We start from the raw sequence: 23,129 nt of genomic DNA, 5'->3' as shown, positions 1-23,129 counted from the left end.
TATAAGAGTATTCCCACCCCCATCCATCCCATTCATCAATAATAAACACATTAAACACATAACATACCTCCCCATCCCTATAATAATAATAATCTTTACTCCATGTAAAACACTTAACAATTAAACAAATATATCCAAAGAGTTATTGAAATTGTATATGTAAACCCATATCCCTCCCTATTTCCCCAACATTATAAAAATGAACAATATAATAAAATCTCTTCCCCTTCCAAAATAATTAACGGTGTATATTCAATAATAAGTAAGAATCAGGATTAAGTACTGGTATTTTGCCCAAGTATTTAATTTAGAGTAAATACCCTCTCCCTTCTTTTTGCTGGTTCTGCCAACTAGGGCAGCTATGCTTGGTTCTCTGTACCTTGGAGTAATTCTGTTCACTCTTTTTTTTTTTTCCTTTGCTCCTCCTTCCCTTTTTTATTCTTGTGTTTCATATGCGTTTTTGCTTTTTACACCACTTTGCTATGTTATCAAAGGACAGTTAATCAAATCTAAGTAAACATAAATAAATATAAAGACTGGAGCAGACAGTTTTATTTGTTGAAATGCAGCGTCTGGATTGTTCTTTATGAGGATTACACTTGCAGTGACTTGAAGAGCTTGAGTTACTAAGATTTATTCAAAATATGACAAAGTGACAGAAAACCATTAGAACTTGTGATTAATGCACTCTCTTCAATGACAGATCAGTATATTTAATCAATTTTTTATTTGTACAAATATTTTTGATCAATGAACAATATTTGGACCTATTTTGAAATATTAGATATAATGATACTTTTGTTAGCTCTGGTGTCTACTTACTTCAAACTAACACTCATATAATACATCTCACACAGTATACCTATTGTTTGTTATGAAAAGAGGGTTTATACATTAAATATAAATAAGCTTTATTTATTTATTTATTCATTCAATTTTCTATACCATTCTCCCAGGGGAACTCAGAACGGTTTACATGAATTTATTCATAGAAAAATAGAAACATGACGGCAGAAAAAGGCCAAATGGCCCATCTAGTCTGCCCATCTGCTGTAACCATTATCTCTTTCTCTCTCTGAGAGATCCCACGTGCCTATCCCAGGCCCTATTGAATTCAGACACAGTCTCTGTTTCCACCACCTCTTTCAGGAGATTATTCCACATATCTACCACCCTTTCTGTAAAAAAATATTTGCTTAGATTATGCCAGAGCCTATCACCTCTCAACTTCATCCTATGCCCTCTCATTGCAGAGTTTCCTTTCAAATGAAAGAGATTCGACTCGTGCGCATTTATATTACATAGGTATTTAAACGTCTATTATATCTCCCCTCTCCCGCCTTTCCTCCAAAGTATACAGATTGAGATCTTTAAGTCTGTCCCCATAAGCCTTATCAAGAAGACAACACACCATTTTAATAGCCTTCCTCTGGACCGACTCCATCCTTTTTATATCTTTTTGAAGGTACTCAAGCATAATTCCCTGTCTTTTCTGGTGGGCAAACAGTCCATCTAATGTACCTGGGGCAATGGGGAAGCAGGTGACCTGCCTAAGGTCACAAGATTGCTTACATAATAATAGGCTGTTTGCTTAAGATTATAGATGCTCATTCTCATTTACATATCTTATTTAGACTGCCAGGGTACAATACATGCAGGGTAAATCCACTTCAACAGTGTTACTTTAGAAATAGTAAGCCACAGAATATGCCATTCTGTCTTCCTGTACTTTAAGCTTTTGCTGTGGAGTAGCCTGTACAGTACAGTGAGCTGAGTACCAGGGAATCCAGGTTTGATTGCTACCATGGTAACTCTCCATTGTCCCAAGTACAAAAACTTAGAATCTGAGCCCACTAGGAGATAGTGAAAGCGCCTGTATATAATGGGACCCATAATCCAAAAACATAGACGTCCAAAATGCATCCTAAATCAGCACTTGGACGTCCTAATCACCAGGATGTCCAAGTGCCAATAATAAAAAAAAGTCTTTCTGTACGCCTAGTGAGGTGTTCCTGCCTCTGAATTTTCAGAGCATGAGATAGGCATGGTGAAGACATGTTATGGGCAGGCTTTGGGCAGTTTCAAGGGCGGGTTAGACATGGATATTTTGCAACGATAATCAAACATTTTGCAAGACATCCTGGATAGAACTAGACCTGTTTTAGAAGGGTCTAATTGCCACCTAGGTGCCTAAACCGACCAGATGACCACTGCATGCATCAAGGTAACACATCCCCCCCATACTCCCCCAGTGCTCACAGACCCCCTCACACATACAAAAATCAGAATACAAACATGCATACCTGTCTCCAGAACATCAGCACCTGGCATAGGAAAGCCTAGTAGAGCTGCACACAGATATCTTAAGTATCCTGGTGGGTGGACTAGGAAACCATAGAAAGTCCCATAAGCCACGCTAATCATTCATGGTGGAAAATGTGAACACACCAAACCCTCCTCTATTGCCATATAGGTGCCACCTGCAGCCATAAGGGTTATTTGGGTTGTAGACAGGTGGGTATCGTGGGTTTGGGGGCTCACCATAACCTGTATGGGAGTTCTGCTCAGATGTTTATCTGACACCCTTTATGTGAAGTTCACAACGGTGCCCTATGTTACCATGTCTGGGTGGCCAGTCCATTACAGGACTGGCCCCTCCCATGTCCAAGTGGTCTTGTTCTGGGCACCTCAAACTTGGAACTCGCTTCCAATTTATATTAGGGAAGAAAAATCACTTAGTAAGTTCAAAGGTCTCTTAAAAAGCTGGCTCTTTAAGGACGCTTTCTACTGAGCTGCTTGAATTCTATAAATCTCAAACACTCTATAGTGAACTAAAATCTTCTAAATGAAAATTAAGTGGGTAACTATTCCCATCCTACTCTCTTAACCTCTATTTTCATTTTATTTTGTTATGAGTTATAATTAAACCTGTTTTCCTCTTGTGTCCTATAGTGTCATAGTTTTAACAATTGTGTATGTGTTTGTGTGTGTGTGTGTGGGGGGGGGTTACCCTGATTTTATTATTATTTGTAAATCACATTGGAATATGATATTGCGATCAAATCAGATTTTTAAATAAATTTGAAACTTGCATTTTTTATCATAATTGTCTTTTTTTCTATCAGCAATTTATATTTATCTACCCATCCTTTCCTCTCATTTTTACATGTTTGTAATATTAGTCTTTAACCTGTTACGTATGTTTAGTTTTTGCTTGTTTTGCTGCCACCTTAATTGTATGTAGTTTTAATGATATGTTCATCGCTTAGAAATTTGAGTAAGCGATTAATCAAACATACAATAAACTTGAAACTTGACATCCTGGCGGTCTGGGTGTCCCAATGGCCTGGATGTACAGATAGAGGATTAAAAAAAAAAAAAAATAATAAAATTATTTCTAGACATTTGGTGGTTTGCCTTTCGAAAATAAGCATGTTCTTACTGCCAACTTGGATGTCTAGCTCCATATGTCCAAATCGGACTTTGACGTATGTTTTGAAAATGTTCCTCAATGTATGTAAACTGGATTTACTGTACTACAGAAAGGTGATATATCAAATGCATTTTCCATACCCATAGTTTATTAATCTGCTGTTTGTAGGAATCAGTGTGGAATTCCTGTGTTGTCCCCGCCCGGATGCTCCACTGGAAAGCATTACTGCGTGCCTCTATGCCCTGCAGGCGCTCCTCGATGTGCCTTGGCCTAGATCAAAAATAGGCGGAGACCAGGTAAAATAGGCAGAAATACACACCATGAGCTCTGAGCTTTAAGTTTAAAAATATTAAAAGATAAATATTTACAGAAATACTGTGGAAAAATGTTAGTAGTTTGTTGTACAGGCTTGAGAATTGTCAGCTCATTAAATTTTCTAAATCTTTGAGCCTTCTGTGTAGATGCCATTTTAGCCAGGAGATTAGTATTGATCTAGTCCACTACTGATGATGTTTAATTGAGAATGAATCAAAATTGCATCTTTAAAAGCTAAATTTGAAAAGTATTATAATAGTCTGCTTTGGTCTTGAGGTTGATAATTTCTCTGAAGGCAAACAATTCACCAGTCATACATATATAGGTGGGATGTCATGTAATAATGGCAACAAGGAATAGGTTTTCAAGGCTTTTCAGGAAATATTGAAGATCCCTTGAAGGATACATGAAGTTCTTTGTCCCTATGCTCTCACCACTTACCTCCTCTGTTTTCCATGGAGAGCAATAGATGTGAATTTGGTATGCTTTATGAAACTTAAAAAAAAAGTGCTAATGTTTTCCCTCTCTGTTCTGTCTGTGACACTGACTTTTGAGATGATATCCCTGGCAAGACTAGGGAAACCAAAAGCGGATCCGAAAGCAAAAAAGCTGGCTTGGTGGGATATCCTGGCTTCACAAACAGAAGAAGATAACCCTTGAAGAAAAGAAGTGTGCTGGTGGTACTCACCAAGCCCAACATGCCAATGAAATTCAGCCACAGAGAGAAAAAAAAGGAAAATGGCAATGGAGATCCCCAGTTTTCATAGACTGAAGATCCTGATGAGCATGACATCCTATACTATGCGGTTATTCAGCTATTTTCTGTCTGCCCTCCAGCGGTCAACTGCACTGTCTGTTGTTCATTCAGCCGCATTCTTGAGAGGGATAAAGCATGGTGAAGGAGTGTATTGGGAAGTGACCAAATGTCAGAGAAGAAATGAGAGAGAATATAGGAATGGGTTGTAGGAAGGAATGTGGTGAATGAGTGGGTTGGAGTGTGTGAGATGGATTTACATTTTGGTGTACGTTAGGAAGATAACTGCATTGGACCTTTACCTCAATATAAATACATTTAACCCTCCCCCCCACCAACAGTCTGAACACCAATACATTGGTCTCTTTTCCATCCCTGGCATAATCCCATCACATTCCTTAATCTGGCTTCCCTCCTTTCCTTTCCCCATAATATAATCATATCGTATCCCCATCAAATCCTTCCCCTCAACATAATTGTATTATTCTATCCCTCATTCACCCTGTTTTGGCATAATTGCCTTCATCACCCCCAACTGATCACCCTTCAGCTGGTGGGAGTCTATGAGCAATACTTATTAGCTGATGCTCATACTCCACAACTATTTTCCTCTTCAGTTAGAAGTTTATAGGGCTGGTTAGATCTTTGACCATGGGGCCCTACAAGGTTAAATTAGAAGAGGAAGCAGCAAGGCAGAAGCACTGTTTTGTTTTGTTTTTTACCTCATTCTGTAGGCTAGAAGACAAAGTCCAGAGGGTGGGGAGGGTAAACATAAGACTTCTGTAGCTGGTGACTGGGCCTCCTTAGCCACTGCCAACTTAATGAGTACAAAAATCTATTCTAGTGAAAAAGGCATATGAGTTTTGAACCAGTGAGTTATTCACCTCTAATGCGAGTTGTATAGAAGGCATCCTTTACATTTTTCGGCTCCACCTTCTGCATCACTGGGCTGGGCTGTAGCTCCTCAGTTTCTCCTTCTACTTGTGAGTTGGAAGATGTCTTTCTGATATGCTCTTCTTCTAGTCTATTATTTTGGAGGATTTATCCAGAGTTTGAGACTTTTCAGTACTTCAAAGTAGAAAATGACATGGTGACTGTTACCTGCGGGTAGCCCCAGGTAACCTGCCGGAACGGGGGGGGGGGGGGGATCAACTGGTTGCCATGGCTATGGGGATAAGGCCATTCACCATCCTGTGGAGCTGTGAATGGCTTTGTCCCCACAGTAAAGGATCTGCACAAGTTGCCTCCCTTCCCACCCCTCCGGGTCAGCAGCCCCCCTTACCATTGCGCATCCAACATCCCCCCTTGTGATCACAGGTGCAACAGCATCCCCCCTCATGAGTCCAGCAGCCACCCTCCTTCCCTATCACGAGTTGAACAGTCCCCCCCACTCACACCCAATGCGTTCGCTGCCGCAGGAGATTCCATTTATAAACAGGCCCCCCTCCGCCAAATCCAACCTGGAAGGCTTCCCTCCGATGTCAGAGCTGATGTCGGAGGGAATCCTTCCAGGTCAGCCAGGGATCCCAGTTACCTCAACAGTCATCCTTCCAACCGACTGCTCCTTCCTGCCTTCAATGACACTTGTTTGCAGGGATGTGTGCAGCGGCTTTTGCATGCTACATGTGGCTGACCCGGAAGCCATCCTCACATCATTCTCTACTTCTGGGCCAGCTCTGCCTGGGCCAGCTCTGTTACTGGGCCAGCTCTGCCTGGAAGAAGACACAGATTCTCTGGTCAGAAGTCTGTAGCTGGGAGGGCAACCCTTTTACGGGACACCTACCTAGCCAGCCTGCACTAAAGGTTTTGTTGGCTTGGGAACCATTCCCCTGATAGTGAGTCATTTCTGGAGCTTAAGTGCAGACTGTGAGGCCCCATGTCAGTCCTGAGAACTCTATTGGATGCCAGCTGCATTCCCCCCTCCCTCCAATGGCGTGTTTGGAGCTGTGGGGGGTCTGGGATTTCAGATTCTCTCAGGGTCTGACTGGCAGCCCAAAGACACAAGCATTTAGATTTGTTTTACATGCTTGTCTGAGGCAGGAGTCGTCTTCATATCTCAGCTGCTGTTTCAGCTAAAGCAGGCATTGCACCAACAGAACTGTAAGTACAGTCCATTATAGTCTATGAGAGACTTGGAGGGGGTATGTAATTGCAGTTTTGGGGGTTTTGGGGACATGCTTTAGGGTTCCCCACCTTTGCTGAAAATTTTTTTAACTTTCCTGGGCCATTTTTGGGTGCCAAAATGCTGCTGTGGCAGCCATCTTGGATTTCTCAATTTGATTTTAAAAGTCTCTATCTACCTCAAAGCACCTTGATTTTGTTTAAAATTGTTATAGATGGACACCTTAGGCTGTTTGACCCTGAATTCATGCCAGATTTGCTCTGGATGGCCAACAAGGAGCTTCTGTAAATCTAACATTAACGAAATTGTAACATCACTGTAAATGTACAGTCTCTTCTTCTGTTAACCGTATAGAACTTCCATGGTAATGCGGTATACAAGAATAAAGTTATTATTATTATTATTATTATATGTCTCAGGGCATGTAAAGGAGGTGAGAGGCTCTAGTACCTCTAAGGCTATGGAGTCACAGGAAGCTTATTTTGTGAGTCAGAAATCCCTCTTAGAGCTCTCAAATAGCGATTCAGCGTTTTCGGTGAAATGCAGATGTGCAGATGCCTCTGGGCCCAAGAGGCGATAATGGGAGTCCTTGCAAGGGTCCTCAGGGCATCCTGTTCATGGCTATACCCCTGATTTTGTAAGTCTAATGTTCAAAGCATATTTGGTTATTCGGGGTCTGGCTATACCATCTGGGGTCATGCCAGCGGTTGCACATGGGGGTTTGTCCTCACAAGAGCATAGACCTACCTCTGAAGGTTCTGCCGCAGGAACCAGAGGTCCAGTCAGTAAAGGACTGGAGGTCAGTCAATGCCTTTACTCCTTCAGAGTGAATCTTCAGTTTTAGAGGATTCAGGATCTCAGGCAGGGGCTACCGGTAAAGAGTCTGTGGCAGCCCTGGGCCAGGGGAAGACCCAACAGTGTTCCAGTTTTTTTAAACCGGTGGCTTTGCTGGAGATCATTACAGAATCTTTGAATTGCAGCTGAAACCCCCTAGACCTTTGCTACTCAGCGTTCTTCATGACCAGCTCTAAGACTCAAGACTACATTTTTCTTTCACATCCAGATAATACAATGATATTAACAGAGCATTGGTAGGCTCTGAAAGGGTCCTTGCAGGTAGCTAGGACTATAACAAAGATTTTCAGCAGCTGTTTGTCCTGCCTAAGGTAGATTCACTGATAGCACAGGTTACCAAGTGCACTTCTTTGCCTTGTAGCACAGGTTACCAAGCCTAGTGCAAGTGAAAGTGCCTAGTGAAAGTGGAGTGATTTTGAAGAATGTGCAGGATGACAGGGTCAATTTAGTCCTCAAAAGACAATTTGAGGCTTTGGCCTTGGGATTGAAGGTGGCGGTTGCAGCTTCCTTTGTTGCATTCACCTGCCATTCTAGATTGCGTTGAACTCCAGCAGCGGAGGGCAACGGCTTCCCCCAGTTAATAACTTTGGGGGTGGATTAAGTAGCAGATGCTCTATAAGAGGTTTTTTAGGGTCATGAGCAAGGTTTATGCGTATTCTGTCTCTGCCTGTAGAATGCTCTGGATTAGACAATGACAGGAGATTCTGCTTCGAAAGCTACATTGAGTAGGCTACCTTTCAAAAGCCAAATGCTCTTTGGCAAAGGGCTGGATGATCTTATGGCCAAAGTGGCAGATCCTTGTCCTAAATCTATGCCAGACAGTAGACCTTGAACCCTTGGAGGACAGGCCATGGTAATTTTCGTGGTTCTTGATGGTTTTATCAGTCTTCAGCGGGGTCCTGTGCACAGAGATTGTTTCACAGATTTCAACAGAGGTTTGAAGACTCCAGGCGAGCTCAACCCTCAAGTTCCCACCCAGCAGCATCCCCCAAGAAGCCCCAATGACACCAAGCCAGTCACTGAACTCCCGTGAATAGGAGAGAGGTTGTTGGCTTACAGGGAGGCCTGGGCGAAGATTTGTTAAGACCACTGAGTGCCTCAAATATTCAATACCAGGGCCTGTACATGGCCTAGCATTGAAGATCCAAGTCTAATTATACCCACAATAGGAAAAACATGCTGACCCCTGTGGTCTGAATATTGACTGGTAAATATAATTTTCTGTAGTTTCTTCTAGTTATGAAGCCTTTATAGATTTGTAGCTTCGACACATCACTTGTAAATCTCATTTGTTGGAGTGGTCCTTACCAATGGTTTATACCAAAGGCAAGATAAAGTTGAAAATGACTTATCCAATTTACCTGGATATCAACCCAATGCTCTTACTACTATAGGTCACTCCTTTCAAAGCCTATGCATGGACAGTCCCCATGCTCTCCTTCACAACTTACTGCTGCTACCATGCCCAGTATTAGGCCCTATAATTTTTCCCTATTATACTTCTGAAGAAGTAAAGTTGGAAGCCCATTGAAAGAGTGAATGAGATTCTATGGGGATGGTTTAGAAAAGAAGTAAAAGATTCACTGTAGAGACCCACAAATGCATGTTTGTCTGTGGTTCAAAATCTGGCCCTAGCCATGGGACAGAGGCACCCTGTGGTTAAATCTTATTGGAGTCATCTAATGGTTTAATACGTTATCATACTTGATTTAATGTTGGTACGCTTTCCAAAACCACAGAATGTTTAGGTACCACTGCATCCAAGGTTTTCCTTCCCCTTTCTTCTCTAAGTCAAAGACACAAAGAAACATGCTGCTAAAAACCCCACATACACACGAGCACATGCAGAAGAGCTTGGAAGAATTCCATGAACTATGTTTGCATGATTTCCCACTTGTTAAAGTTGTGCTATTGCAATAGTTTTCTTTAATATCTTCCCTCCAGTGATTATGTCAAATTTGATCATATTGTGATCACTATTAACAAGCAGCCTAATACTTTGGGATCTTAAACATCATTGTAATACAGTTGATGTAAGCCATCTTTGAGCTTTTAAACTCTTGAATTCTTAAAGTGCCTCACGTGGGTTTTGTTAGGTGGCAGTCATGTTAGCTCACAGGGCCAGAGAACTTCAGGTCCATGCAATTTATCCATTTTCTACTAAGCTTCACTATAGCAGGGTCATACAAATCACACACACTGAACTACTACCTTAAGGCCATGAAGGATTTCTCCCTTAAACAGTAAGTTATTGCCTAACATTTTCCCAAGGCCACATGCTAACAAAAGTGAACTAGTCCTGAACATTTTGGATTGCAAAGGAGCAAATGCCAGGAAGTTCTTTTTCACCCAGAGGGTGGTGGATACATGGAACGCGCTGCCGGAGGATGTGATAGGCAGAAGTACGCTACAGGGCTTCAAAGAAGGTCTGGACAGGTACCTAGAGGACAAAGGGATTGAGGGGTACAGATAGGAGTAGAGGTAAGGTTATAGGGACAGGATTAGAGGTAAATTATAAAATTAGTCAGAGACCACTGTTCAGGCAGTGGGCCTGATGGGCCGCCGCGGGAGTGGACCGCTGGGCAGGATGGACCTCTGGTCTGCCCCAGCGGAGGCAACTTCTTATGTTCTTATGTTTTATGTGGAGTGGATGAACAACTTGGGATAGGCATGTGGGATCTCTTAGAGAGAGGAAGAGATAATGGTTACTGCGGATGGGCAGAATGGATGGGCCATTTGGTCTTTATCTGCCATCATGTGTCTTTTTTTTAAAGACCAACATACTTGTGTTTTCTTTTTTGTCCCAATAAGCTTGGGATGCTGCATTAAAAAGAGCAGTATATAATTGTTTATAAAATTTTATATCCTTCACTTAAACTCAACCGGGTTTGACCTGGGTGGGCATTTGAAAGGCCATAATGTCAGAGCCATATCTGCGTTGTTGGCCCACCTAAGCTCAACATCTGTTGAACAGATCTCTAAAGCCTTAGTGTTGAAATCAGTCCATGTATTAATATCTCATCAATGTTTAGATGCTGGTTAGAGCAAGCTATTGAGCAACAACCCTCAGCTAGGAAGTCCTGTGTTTGTGACCATGGTGAACTGCTTGCCTTCAGTGAAAGCAAAGTTGCTTACTTCTCACAGGTTTTCTCTGAAGACAGGAGGTCAGCATTCACACAAAACTTCCCTTCTCCAGTGGAGTTTAGTTCATATGGTTAAGTACAAAACAAAGGCACACAGTGTAAGCATGCAGACATGGAAACTGTTACACATAAAAAGGATCTTGAAGTTTTTCATGAAAACCTAGGGAAATGTGTTCCTCATTGGCACCGTCAGATGACATCACCCATGTGTGTAAAGAACACTTATGGTAAGCATCTGAGAAAGCACTGACTCTTATATTTATTCTGACATTTTTGCAAGCAGTTTGTTGTAAAGATTTTGGGCAGTGGTTATCATTTGGTTTTAATACAATTTTTCCTGACTGCCAAAAAATTATACATAAACCCCCCTTATTTTATAAATTTTATGCACAGATTATAGAATAAAGGAAGCCCATTGATTGAAGCAGTGGGCTGATAACATTGACTGAGCCACTGTACGGCAACATTGTTGTTAGGGAAAAGGGGGGGAGTGGGAAGGGGTTATTAACTAGTGGTGATTGGCTAAAGAAGGACAGAAGTAGGGTGATTGGGGAATGGTGTTGCAAGGATGTGAGGATATAGCAGTCAGGGATTGGATGAAGAGGAATGGAGCTGATTGGTTGATTTAGGCGCAATTGCTGGGAAAGATTGTGTGAGAAAGTTGTGGGATATCGGGAGGGTAGGAGACAGAGGGAGAATTAGGTAGCAGGGTATTTGGAGGGAATTTTGGGCTTTTCAGTGGGCATTCATTCATCTTTTGGGGGCAGAAGCATGCAGTGGAATCTCGTTGGGGCATGAATCTTGGTCTTGCTGCTTTGGGTATCAACATTCAGTGGCTTGGACAGCGGGGGATGCGCTGGACTCAATTATTACCCACTCTGTTTGCAGCAGAACGTTCTTCTTATCCTGATTTGATATTAGTTCATTTAGGTGGGAATGATTTATGTCATGTAAAAGGTATTGATTTAATTAGGCAAATGAAGTGGGATTTGATGATTCTTGCCTGTCACTTTCCATTAACTCGCATTGTTTGGTCCCAGATTATCCCCCGGTTGGTGTGGAAGGATGCCAGAAGTGTGCCTGCCATTGAGCGTTTACGTAAGCGTGTGAATGTTGAGGTATCCCGCTGGTTGGGGGTGATGCGAGGTATGGTGCTGAGTCATGATCTGTTGACTGCAGACTGTCCAGGTCTGTACAGGCCGGATGGTGTCCACTTGTCGGATATTGGTTTGGATATTTTTCTTTCTACTGTTCAAGATTTGTTGGAGTCTCTTTATGGGAATTCTTCTGGCCGCAGCTAATTTTATTTCTGGGGGGAGCGGTGACAAGCTTTAGCTATCACCGCTTTGGCGGTAAATGGGGTTATGCCAGGCGGCCACTAGTTGGGTGAGGGGTGTAAAAGTATCTAAGTTTATTATTCTGTGTGCGGCACCGCCACAGAGAATGGTGAGACCTGGCGACACCGCAGGTCTCGCAAATGGGATTTGTAAAGTGAATATGATGACGGGAATTGGGGGTTGAGCAGCTAGGTCGTGACCGACTAGCTGAAGGGAGGGAAAGGAAAGTTGGGGAGGGGAGTGGTCGCCTAGGAAGAAAGTGATAAGTTGTAAACATGGTTATTAAAACTTATTGAATTTAAATAAAGCTGCGGCCAAATTATTTGCCAATAATGGAGTTGATTATTTATTTATTATCATTATATTTGGTTGATAGTTGTAGAGTGCAGTTGTGCGAATGTCAAATGTTATGCCAGTTATGTGCATAAGCTAATTGATAAATTAGATGCTAATTGGTGCTATAGTGGGAGATAATTGATGTATAACTGCTAGAGGGGTGTGGATGTGAAAAGGACATGTATTTGGGATTCCTTATCCATAACTTTACCAGTATTCGAAAGCTGTTCACGTACTTGACTGTATTTGACACTGACTTTGTCATGCTCCTAAGTTATTTGTACTTGTACCCTCGTCTCTTATTTAATCTCTGCTAACCGCATCGAACATCACGGTGTACAAATAAAGTTTTATGTTATGTTATCAGGGGCATTCCCAGCACTTAACATATATAGAATATGGTTATTTACACATGTAATTGGCAGCATTTAGACATTTGCACCAACCTTTGATGTGGCTCAAGTGATCATGCCTAAAGTTATATGCAGATTTACTCTAGTATTCTACAAAGGCAATCAACCACAAAGCAGCAGATCGATAAAAGACCATCCAAATTGTTTATCATATGAAAAGCCAATATTTATTCACCACACATAACATCATATAGAGAAATAATGTAAAAAAACCAACACGGCCATGTTTTGCCCTTTTCAAGGGCTGCATTAGGTGCTATTAAAAACCAAAAGGTGCAGTTCAATTGTATCACCTGATGGTAGAGGGTTTCTCTCTCTGCATAGCAGCAGCCCTTGAAAGGGTGAAACTTGGCCGTGTTGGGATTTTAATTATTTATGTATTTTTGATTTTATATATGGTGAATAAATATTGGCATTCTCTATGGTAAATGTCTTTTATCGGACTGCTGCTTTGTTGTTTACTCTGGATCTTATAGACCAGCTGCCCATTTTTCAGTTCTTCAAAGGCAATTACATGCTCAATTGCCATTATAGAATTCACGCAGAGTGCACATACATTAGGGGCCTAACTTTAAGGTTTATGGTTTACTTTATTTGATATACTGCCTTTCCTTTAAAAATAACAAGGTGGTGCACAATAAGAACATAATAAGCAAAAAAGGAACCCCAGTAATTAAGGAAATCCAGAGAACAGACAGAAAGTAAGACAAAAATAAAGGATAAGGAGGGTGCCTGAGCTGAGGAGTAATTCAGCAGTAATCTAAGGAAGGGAGAATATTGAGAGATTTAGTAAACCTTCATGGTATCACCAATGGCCAGCTGCAGATTAAAAGTTCTTTCAAACAGAAAAGCCTTTAATAGGGATCTAAAATAAATCTAGGGTGGGAGGGATCAAGCTGAAAAAAACTGTGGGAGTTCCAGAGAAAATGTTGTCTTCCATCTCTATGCGGCCAGTGATGTACTTAAATGTCTCAATCATGTCTCCCCTCTCCCTACGCTCTCTCTTGAAGAGCGTAGGGAGAGGGGAGACATGATTGAGACATTTAAGTACATCACTGGCCGCATAGAGGTGGAAGACAACATTTTCTCTTTCAAGGGTCCGTCGGCCACAAAAGGACATCCGCTAAGAATCAGGGGCGGGAAATTTCATGGGGATACCAGGAAGTACTTCTTCACAGAAAGAGTGGTAGACCATTGGAACAAACTCCCAGAACAAGTGATCGCGGCCAGCAGCATACAAGATTTTAAGAATAAATGGGATGCCCACGTCGGATCTTTACGAGGGCAGTGTAGAGGTGATGCCACCTGTGAGCGACCACTTAGGAGGTTGTTTGGGGAGGGTTAATGGAGTGGGCAGACTTGATGGGCTATGGCCCTTTTCTGCCGTCATCTTTCTGTTTCTAGGAGGTAATATAGACAAAAGGTCTGGTTTGTGTGGTTTCATAATGGGCAGCCTGAACAGAATTATTCCTAAAGGGGGTAATTCTATAAGGAGCTGCTATTTGTAGGTAGCATGAAGGCATGCAAACAGTGGTATTTCAATCAGGTGGTGTTGAACCAAAAGTTAAGTCCTCACCCATTCCTCTTTTGTCAGTTAGTAGAGGACTTGGTACTCTAAAAGGTCCATTTATATAGAACACGGAGATGTCCTGATCAAAATGTGCTGAATTCTGATGATATTTTACAAAAAGCTCTGCCAAACCCAACACATGTATATGCCAGTACACATACGGGGAGTAGCCAGTTTACAACTGCACATGTGAAAAAACATAAGTGGCATGCACCCGGCAACTTCCAGCTGGAATTAGCAATTATGCATCTTCCACTTATAAGTAGCACTGCTTTTGGGTGTAGCTGCCTTATTTTACATACTTAGATGTGTGATGCCAATTAAGTAGCAAGGCTGTAGTTTTTATTTTTTTTTTTCACTTGGGAGACAGACAGAAATAAATAAATTGGGGATTAAGGAGAATTAACTCTTTAATCCCTCAGATCCTGTAGAGCCTTGGCCAAGTCTTTCACTACGTTTCCTATCTGCAGTCAAAAATAATGTGATACTTTTCCTCACACATTGCAGGATTTGACTGTAGAGCTGCTGAATGTTCTGCATCGTCTCATTCTGACCAGGGAATCACCAGATATTCAGCTTGCTGCTTTGGAAGTGGGGAGACAGATTCTCTGTGCTGTTCAAGAACATGTGAAGGAAAAGAGGAGGAGTGCAGAGGGTAAACTCTCAGAATCTCATGTGAACAATTTATTTATTTGGTTTTATATCCCGTCCTCCCAGGAGAGCTCAAAACAGGTTACAAGTTTACAAGCATATTAAAGTTTATTTATGCAAAGTGGTGACAAGCATTACATGGCAGAACATTGTCTGAAAAAGATGGTAAAACATAACATGACAAAAACCATGGTATGGTGATGGCCATGGTATGGCAAAACATAATATGGCAAACATAGCATGGCAGAAGTCCAAAACAAAAGGAAATATGGAGTCCGATGTTGAACTGATACAGGCTTTATTAAGACTGAAAAGTGTATTCAGGCTTAAAAATAATACAGTTCATCCACAACTTTGGTGATTGGAGAGGACCCAACACGGTCCGTATTTCGACCAAAAAGGTCTTCCTCAGGGGTCCTAATTAGTCTCTTCAAAGGTTTTGGTGGATATGTCAGCCTACACCCCGCACTCCCTTTCCAATCACACCATAGAGCTGCCATCTGCCCCAAGCTCTGCTCCCTTCAAGTCGAAACATGGACCGTGTTGGGTCCTTTCCTGTCACCAAAGTTGTGGATGAACTGTATTATTTTTAAGCTTGAATACACTTTTGAATCTTAATAAAAGCCTGCCACCATGTTCTTTAAATCCCCTCTGTCCTGCTTTAAATTCTGCAGCCAGCCCAGAAGTTCACCTCGCACATAGTCCTACTCTCCTGCTGCCCAGCTCCTCCGTGACTGGTCCTCAGCCAGGACCCCCACCACACAGTCACAGAATCTGCTCGCAGCATCCAGCTCTCTGTATGTCTGCTATTCTCTGCCTCAATTACTGCTTGGTGCACTGACTGAAGGACTATCTCCTGTCCGAAGGAAAGCCTGAGCCCTCTCATAAAGTAAAGAAGTGCTAAAAAAATGGTATAGTGGAAGTGGAGTAGTATCAGTTCCTTGCTGTCATCAAGGTGGATGACATCACTGCCTCTCAGTCCTCTGCATCTTTCCTAACTCTCCCATATCTTTATTTAAGATGCACTAACCAGAATTGTGCAGTACTCAAGGTACAAGCACACCACGGAGTGATATGGTTGTACAGAAAGATTAGGTTCCTACGTAGATAGTCTTTCTGGTAGACAGACACTCCATTCCTGAACCTGTGGGAGTAATTCTCTATGGAGCCGTCAAAAGCTGAATACGCACATAAGTTATACAGTATATGCACATATGTGAACACATACACACATAAATGACCATTTTCCAGCTTAGACACTATTCTATAAGTATACTTATTAATTGGGTATACTTTGCAGGTAGATGATAAAATACTATAATCTAGGACTTCACAAACTGTCACGTTTAGGGTTGAAACCTAGCCTGGAAGTACATAAATAGGCATGTTATATACCCCTTGGTGGGGTCATGGCCACTGTTCCCTCTAAGCTGAGCAGATGTCTTCCTCCTACAGTTCTGCCAGCTGGGGGATGCTGTTTCACTATCACATTTTCAATAGTGAGGGCCATGAAAGTTCTTCAGGACTTCATGGAAACCGCCTGTCCCTGGCAATTGAAAACATGATAATGAAACATTACCCCCACTGGCAGCAATGCAGTTTAAGGACTCCCGCTCTAACAGAGATCATGGCCCAAGAAAGATTGGTAAGTGCTGCCCTGATCTTTGCATATACTCTCACACTCTAAGTGCACAGCCGTTAGGCGCGCGGCGAAGGCGAGCGGCAAAGGCGCTCGCCTTAGCGAGAGCGCCTTTGCGAAGGGCCTCAAGAAGGGCCAAGTCACTACACCCAAGAGCACAGGGAAGGACTGAAAGGTAAGGAAGTGGCAAGCAGCGCAGAAGAGACGAACACACAAGCAGCAGTAAGGTAAGGAAGAGAAAAGACAGCACACACAAGAAAGCAGCAAGGCAAGAAGCAGATACAGAAGGAACAACCACACACAAGCAAAAGTTAGGCAAGGTTGTGCAAAGGCACCAGGCACAGAAAGAACAATCACACAAACAAAAGTAAGGAAAGGTAGAGCGTAGGCAGTCCATACAAAGGCAGAAGGCAGTAAAGCAAGAAGCAGGTGCAGAAGGAAGCAGGCACCGAAGGAACACGTAAACTTATCTGTTTTCTTAAAGTAGTAACCCCGATGGAAGCAGAAGATAACCAGAAGATGAGCTTTCCAGTGTTCTGCGCGGACTGTCATATGTATGACTACCTCCCCTCGGGGAGACAGTCATACGTATGCAGTCGGTGTCAGGAGCTGAAAAGCTTGAAGAAAGAAGTCAAGCGACTTGAGGACAAGATACAGGAGCTAGAAGGACTTTACACCACGGAGGACCCTACCAGGGCATTTGAAGACTTCAGGAGTGAGAAACACATCGAGAAGGAAGTCAGGGAACTCGAGGAATTCATTGAGGAAGCATACAGGAGGAGGGTGGAAGAGAACGAACTCCAGATGAGAGATGATGCAACACCAACTTGGAAGGGGGAGCTAGAAGCAGATGACCTCAAAGAAGACACCCACAGAAGAATACCACACGAGGGGGAAGAATTGGCTAGTCGATGCCCAGAAGAAGAGAGAGCTAAGCACACCGAGGACATTGACCTGAGACCGATAAGAAAATTGAAGAAGGGAAAGTCAGCGATCCTGGTGGGAGACTCGATATTGAGGCATGTGGACAGCCACATAGCAGGAGGAAGAGAGGATCGACTGGTGACCTGCCTCCCAGGAGCGAGAACCAAGGACATCGTGGACAAAATTGGGAAGGTCCTGGAAGGAGCGGAGACGGAAGAGACCGCAGTAATGATCCACATCGGGACGAATGATGTCAGCAGGAGAGACTACAGAAGAGGCACGCTGATAGAACAGTTCAAGATTCTAGGAAGGAAACTGAAGATGAGGACCCAGAAGATAGCATTCTCAGAGATCCTACCGGTACCAAGGGCAGATGCGAAAAGGCAGGAAGAACTACAATCAATAAATGCATGGATGAGGAGATGGTGTGAGGAAGAAGGGTTCCACTTCGTGAGGAACTGGACAACGTTCTGGGGCAAGAGCAAGCTCTACAGGAGAGATGGACTGCACCTGAGCGTGGCGGGAACAAGACTTCTAGCAAACAACGTCAAGAGAGGAATAGAACAGGCTTTAAACTAAGAGAAAGGGGAAAGCCGACAGTCGACCTAGCGTCGATGATTCGGAAGAAGGTATCCCGTGAAGATACTGAGGGGAAAAAAGGCAGGGAAGAAACAAGAGACAAATTACAGGAGTCAACTAACCCAGAAGAGGAGGTTAGAAAGATTGTAGCAAAAGAGAAGACACCAAAGACTGAAGCACAGGGAAAAGAAATGAAGACGACAAAATGCCAGGATCTAAACTGCATATATACTAATGCAAGGAGTTTAAGAAACAAAATGGGGGAGCTAGAAGCCATGGCTAATGCAGAGGACATAGACATCATTGGAATCTCTGAAACGTGGTGGAATGAGGAAAACAAATGGGATACAGCACTGCCGGGGTACAAGCTCTATCGCCGGGATAGGTCAGGTCAGAAAGGAGGAGGAATAGCCCTATACATAAAAGAAAGCATACAATCGACAAGAATGGACACAGCAGAGATGATCAACAAACTGGAATCGCTATGGGTTAAAATACCGGGTAGGAAAGGGCATGAAATAAAGATGGGCCTATACTATCGTCCACCTGGGCAAACCGGAGATAGCGATAAAGAAATGGATGCCGAGATGAAGCGAGAATGCAAAAGTGGTTACACAGTTGTTATGGGAGACTTCAACTATCCTGGGATAGACTGGAGTCTTGGAAGCTCAAGATGCGCTAGGGAGACAGAATTCCTGGAGGCTATACAAGATTGCTTCATGGAGCAGCTTGTTAGAGAACCGACGAGAGGAAATGCCACTCTGGATTTAATCCTAAATGGACTAAGGGGACCTGCAAAGGAAGTGGAAGTAGTGGGACCGTTGGGAAACAGTGATCATAATATGATCAAGTTCAAGGTTGAAGTAGGCATACCGAACAGAAAGAGAACCATAGCGACATCTTTCAACTTCAGGAAAGGAAACTATGAAGCAATGAGGGAAATGGTAAGGAAGAAACTTAGGAACACTTCCAAAAAATGGCAAACAGTAGAACATGCCTGGTCTTTTTTCAAAGACACAGTGAGCGAGGCACAAAATCTGCACATCCCCAGATTCAGAAAGGGGTGCAAAAAGGGTCGAACAAAAGACCCAGTATGGATGACTAAAATAGTGAAGGAAGCGATAGGCAATAAGAAAAATTCATTCAGGGAATGGAAAAAGGACAAAACTGAGGACAACTGGAATGAGCACAGGAAGTATCAAAAAGAATGTCATCGTGTGGTTCGAAAAGCCAAAAGAGAGTATGAAGAGAGGCTAGCCAGGGAGGCACGAAATTTCAAACCGTTCTTCAGATATGTTAAAGGGAAACAGCCAGCTAGGGAGGAGGTAGGACCGCTGGACGAAGGAGACAGGAAGGGAGCGGTGAAGGAGGAGAAAGAAGTCGCAGAAAGACTCAACATGTTCTTCTCGTCTGTATTTACAAACGAAGACACAACCAACATACCGGAACCTGAACAAATCTTCAATGGAAATCAAGCAGAAAAATTAACATCCATGGAAGTGAGCCTTGATGATGTACACAGGCAGATAGAAAAACTTAAAACTGACAAATCCCCGGGTCCGGACGGAATCCATCCCAGGGTTCTGAAGGAATTAAAGGAGGAGATAGCGGAACTACTGCAGCAAATTTGCAACCTATCCTTGAAAACGGGCATGATCCCGGAGGATTGGAAGATAGCCAATGTCACGCCCATCTTTAAAAAGGGATCAAGAGGTGACCCGGGAAACTACAGACCAGTGAGTTTGACCTCGGTTCCGGGGAAACTGACGGAAGCACTGATTAAAGAACACATCGATGAACATCTGGAAAGAAACGAACTTTTGAAAACAACCCAACATGGTTTCTGCAGGGGGAGATCGTGCCTAACGAACTTATTGCACTTCTTCGAAGGAATTAACAAACGGATGGACAGAGGAGACCCCATAGACATCATATACCTTGATTTCCAAAAAGCCTTTGACAAGGTGCCTCACGAACGTCTACTCCGGAAACTGAAGAACCATGGAGTGGACGGAGACGTACATAGATGGATCAGAAACTGGTTGGCGGGTAGGAAACAGAGGGTAGGGGTGAAGGGCCACTACTCGGACTGGATGGGGGTCACGAGTGGTGTTCCGCAGGGCTCAGTGCTCGGGCCGCTGCTATTTAATATATTCATAAATGATCTAGAAACAGGCACGAAGTGTGAGATAATAAAATTTGCGGACGATACAAAACTATTTAGTGGAGCTGGGACTAAAGAGGAATGTGAAGAATTGCAAAGGGACTTGAACAAATTGGGGGGATGGGCGGCGAGATGGCAGATGAAGTTCAACGTTGAGAAATGTAAAGTATTGCATGTTGGAAACAGAAACCCGAGGTACAACTATACGATGGGAGGGATATTATTGAATGAGAGCAACCAAGAAAGGGACTTGGGGGTAATGGTGGACATGACAATGAAGCCGACGGCACAGTGCGCAACAGCCGCTAAGAAAGCAAATAGAATGCTAGGCATAATCAAGAAGGGTATTACAACAAGGACAAAAGAAGTTATCCTGCCATTGTATCGGGCGATGGTGCGCCCGCATCTGGAATACTGCGTCCAATATTGGTCTCCGTACCTTAGGAAGGATATGGCGTTACTCGAGAGGGTTCAGAGGAGAGCGACACGCTTGATAAAAGGGATGGAAAACCTCTCATACGCTGAGAGATTGGAGAAACTGGGTCTCTTTTCCCTGGAGAAGAGGAGACTTAGAGGGGATATGATAGAGACTTATAAGATCATGAAGGGCATAGAGAGAGTAGAGAAGGACAGATTCTTCAAACTTTCGAAAAATAAAAGAACAAGAGGACACTTGGAAAAGTTGAAAGGGGACAGATTTAAAACGAATGCTAGGAAGTTCTTCTTTACCCAACGAGTGGTGGACACCTGGAATGCGCTTCCAGAGGGAGTAATAGGGCAGAGTACAGTACAGGGGTTTAAGAAAGGATTGGACAATTTCCTGCTGGAAAAGGGGATAGAGGGGTATAAATAGAGGATTACTGCACAGGTCCTGGACCTGTTGGGCCGCCGCGTGAGCGGACTGTTGGGCATGATGGACCTCAGGTCTGACCCAGCAGAGGCATTGCTTATGTTCTTATGTTTACACCAGCTCCATGGCATGTATTTGATCTGTTACACTAGTACCTTGTATTGTATAAAGCAGTGTATCGCAAACTTTGTGCTGCAGCACACTAGTGTGCCCTGGAGGATTCCAGGTGTGCCCCGAGATGCCGACGAGAAGGAGAGGCACCGGCTGACTGCTTACAAGACGTGCCTCTCACAGCGAGAGGCACATCCTGTAGTCAGTTAGCCAGCGCCTACGCCTCTCCTCCTTGCCTGTGCCTCTGCTCCTTCTCCTTACCTCTCCTTCTGCAACACCCCCCACTGGCGGTAATAGGAACCTCAGGGCCACGGCTGGAGGACATCCGTGCATGCGCGTGATGTCATCGTGTCGATGTCCGTGCATTTCAGGGTGCCCTCCAGCCGCATCCCCAAGATTAGTGTGCCAGCAGCTTAAAAAGTTTGCGACACACTGGTATAAAGAAACGTAAGCACCTCTCTTTCTTTATAGAATAGGTTACATATAGGCATGTTTTGCGCCTAATAACAGGTGCACTGTTCTAGAATTATCCTCTGTATGCCTAGGGGAGAACTGGCTTCTACACTTAAAGCATGAACAGTGCAGTGCATCAAAATGTAATGTGGTACAGCTATTATTGACTATAAGGATAGGAGAGTGGTAGATGGCAGTCAGTTAAACTGAAGAGGTAAATCTCTATAAAAGGTGGCTAATGCCTTCAGCATGATTTATTAGAACACTGGTACAAATGAATGTCAGTAGTTATCTTTTAGTCCAAGGAAGCTACTCTTATTTCCTAATGTTTTTTTTGTATGATTGATCATCTGCTTGAAAAATATTTTTAATAAGACTTTCATATCTTCAGTGGATGATGGTGCTGAAGAGAAAGAGACTTTGCCAGAGTTTGGAGAAGGAAGAGACACTGGTGGGCTGGTCCCAGGAAAGTCACTGGTCTTTGCTGCTCTTGAACTCTGTCTCTGTATCCTTGTGAGGCAGCTCCCACAACTTAATCCCAAACTTTCTGGTAGCCCTGGGTGTAAACCTGGAAGACCCCAGGCATTGTCAGAAGATGGAAGTCAGCTGGTATCGGCAGCATTGGTCATACTTGCCGGTCTTCCTCCCATCTGTTCTCCAGAAGGTAGGATTTTCAGCCCTCATAATTCTGACAGCTAGTTTGAACTGTTTTTGCTAAGTATTCATCTTACAAAAATAAACTTGGGCTGAGCTGGTATAACTTCAGATAAGATTTTCTGATACAGTGTGAGTGGAGGTCCCCAGCCAATGATGATTCTAGGATTAGAAAGGGTTTGGAAGGTTTCACTTGGGTTTGATTAATTCTGCCAAAGAACAAAGTTACATTTCTGAAACTGGCCATTTTGAGGACAATTTTCAAAATTATTTATATTGATTTATAAAAAAAAGAAAAAAAAAAGTGCTACACCTATTAATCAGTGATTTGATAGTAAAAAATAGGACTAGATAACAAATCCTCTCAAAAAGTAGTAGTTGGTTGAATACAAAAGCCTCAGTCCCACCACTCCACCGCTGTTATAATTTAAAACCGCGGGAATATAGTATATACAACAAGATAATTGAAGTAAAATAGAAAACGCTAATTTAAATGTATAAAATCTAGTCACTAATAGTGGAGTACTGGTTAATGCACATGAGCCAATGATGAAAGTCACCACGTAATTTCTTCCCGCGGTTTTAAATTATAACAGCGGTGGAGTGGTGGGACTGAGGCTTTTGTATTCACCAACTACTACTTTTTGAGAGGATTTGTTATCTAGTCCTATTTCTTACTATCAAATCACTGTACAATATGGACAGTTACTGAAGCTGGAAAAACACACTACTATACTTGGGGACACTTATTAATCAGCCATCTGAAAATTACCTTCTCTCAATGCACCACTTGCACTTTTGGAAAAAATTGAGAGGACTTTGCAGT

At 42.9% G+C, this 23,129-nt stretch overlaps 1 protein-coding gene and 1 long non-coding RNA gene across 4 annotated transcripts in view; one reads left to right on the top strand and one right to left on the bottom strand.

The window, feature by feature from the left end:
• Window positions 1-23,129, bottom strand: part of LOC117363805 — a 136,986-nt gene that overhangs the window by 54,256 nt on the left and 59,601 nt on the right. The window contains exon 4 of one of the 2 annotated variants that reach the window (XR_004540129.1): window positions 14,783-14,891. The exons of the other annotated variant lie outside the window; for it this stretch is intronic. This is a non-coding gene — a long non-coding RNA (uncharacterized LOC117363805). Of the gene's footprint in view, window positions 1-14,782; window positions 14,892-23,129 lie in introns of those variants that run through there. 2 annotated transcript variants of the gene reach the window in all.
• The window catches only part of HEATR5A (HEAT repeat containing 5A), a 257,530-nt gene that overhangs the window by 214,870 nt on the left and 19,531 nt on the right, over window positions 1-23,129 (top strand). For both annotated transcript variants that reach the window (XM_033952160.1, XM_033952161.1), the window contains 3 exons: window positions 3,602-3,729; window positions 14,786-14,933; window positions 22,041-22,313. In XM_033952160.1, the coding sequence (XP_033808051.1) occupies window positions 3,602-3,729; window positions 14,786-14,933; window positions 22,041-22,313 (549 nt within the window). The remainder of the gene's footprint in view (window positions 1-3,601; window positions 3,730-14,785; window positions 14,934-22,040; window positions 22,314-23,129) is intronic.

The sequence above is a fragment of the Geotrypetes seraphini genome, chromosome 7 (assembly GCF_902459505.1).
Source record: "Geotrypetes seraphini chromosome 7, aGeoSer1.1, whole genome shotgun sequence".
Taxonomy (NCBI): domain Eukaryota; kingdom Metazoa; phylum Chordata; class Amphibia; order Gymnophiona; family Dermophiidae; genus Geotrypetes; species Geotrypetes seraphini.
This window is presented reverse-complemented; position numbering and strand designations above follow the sequence as displayed.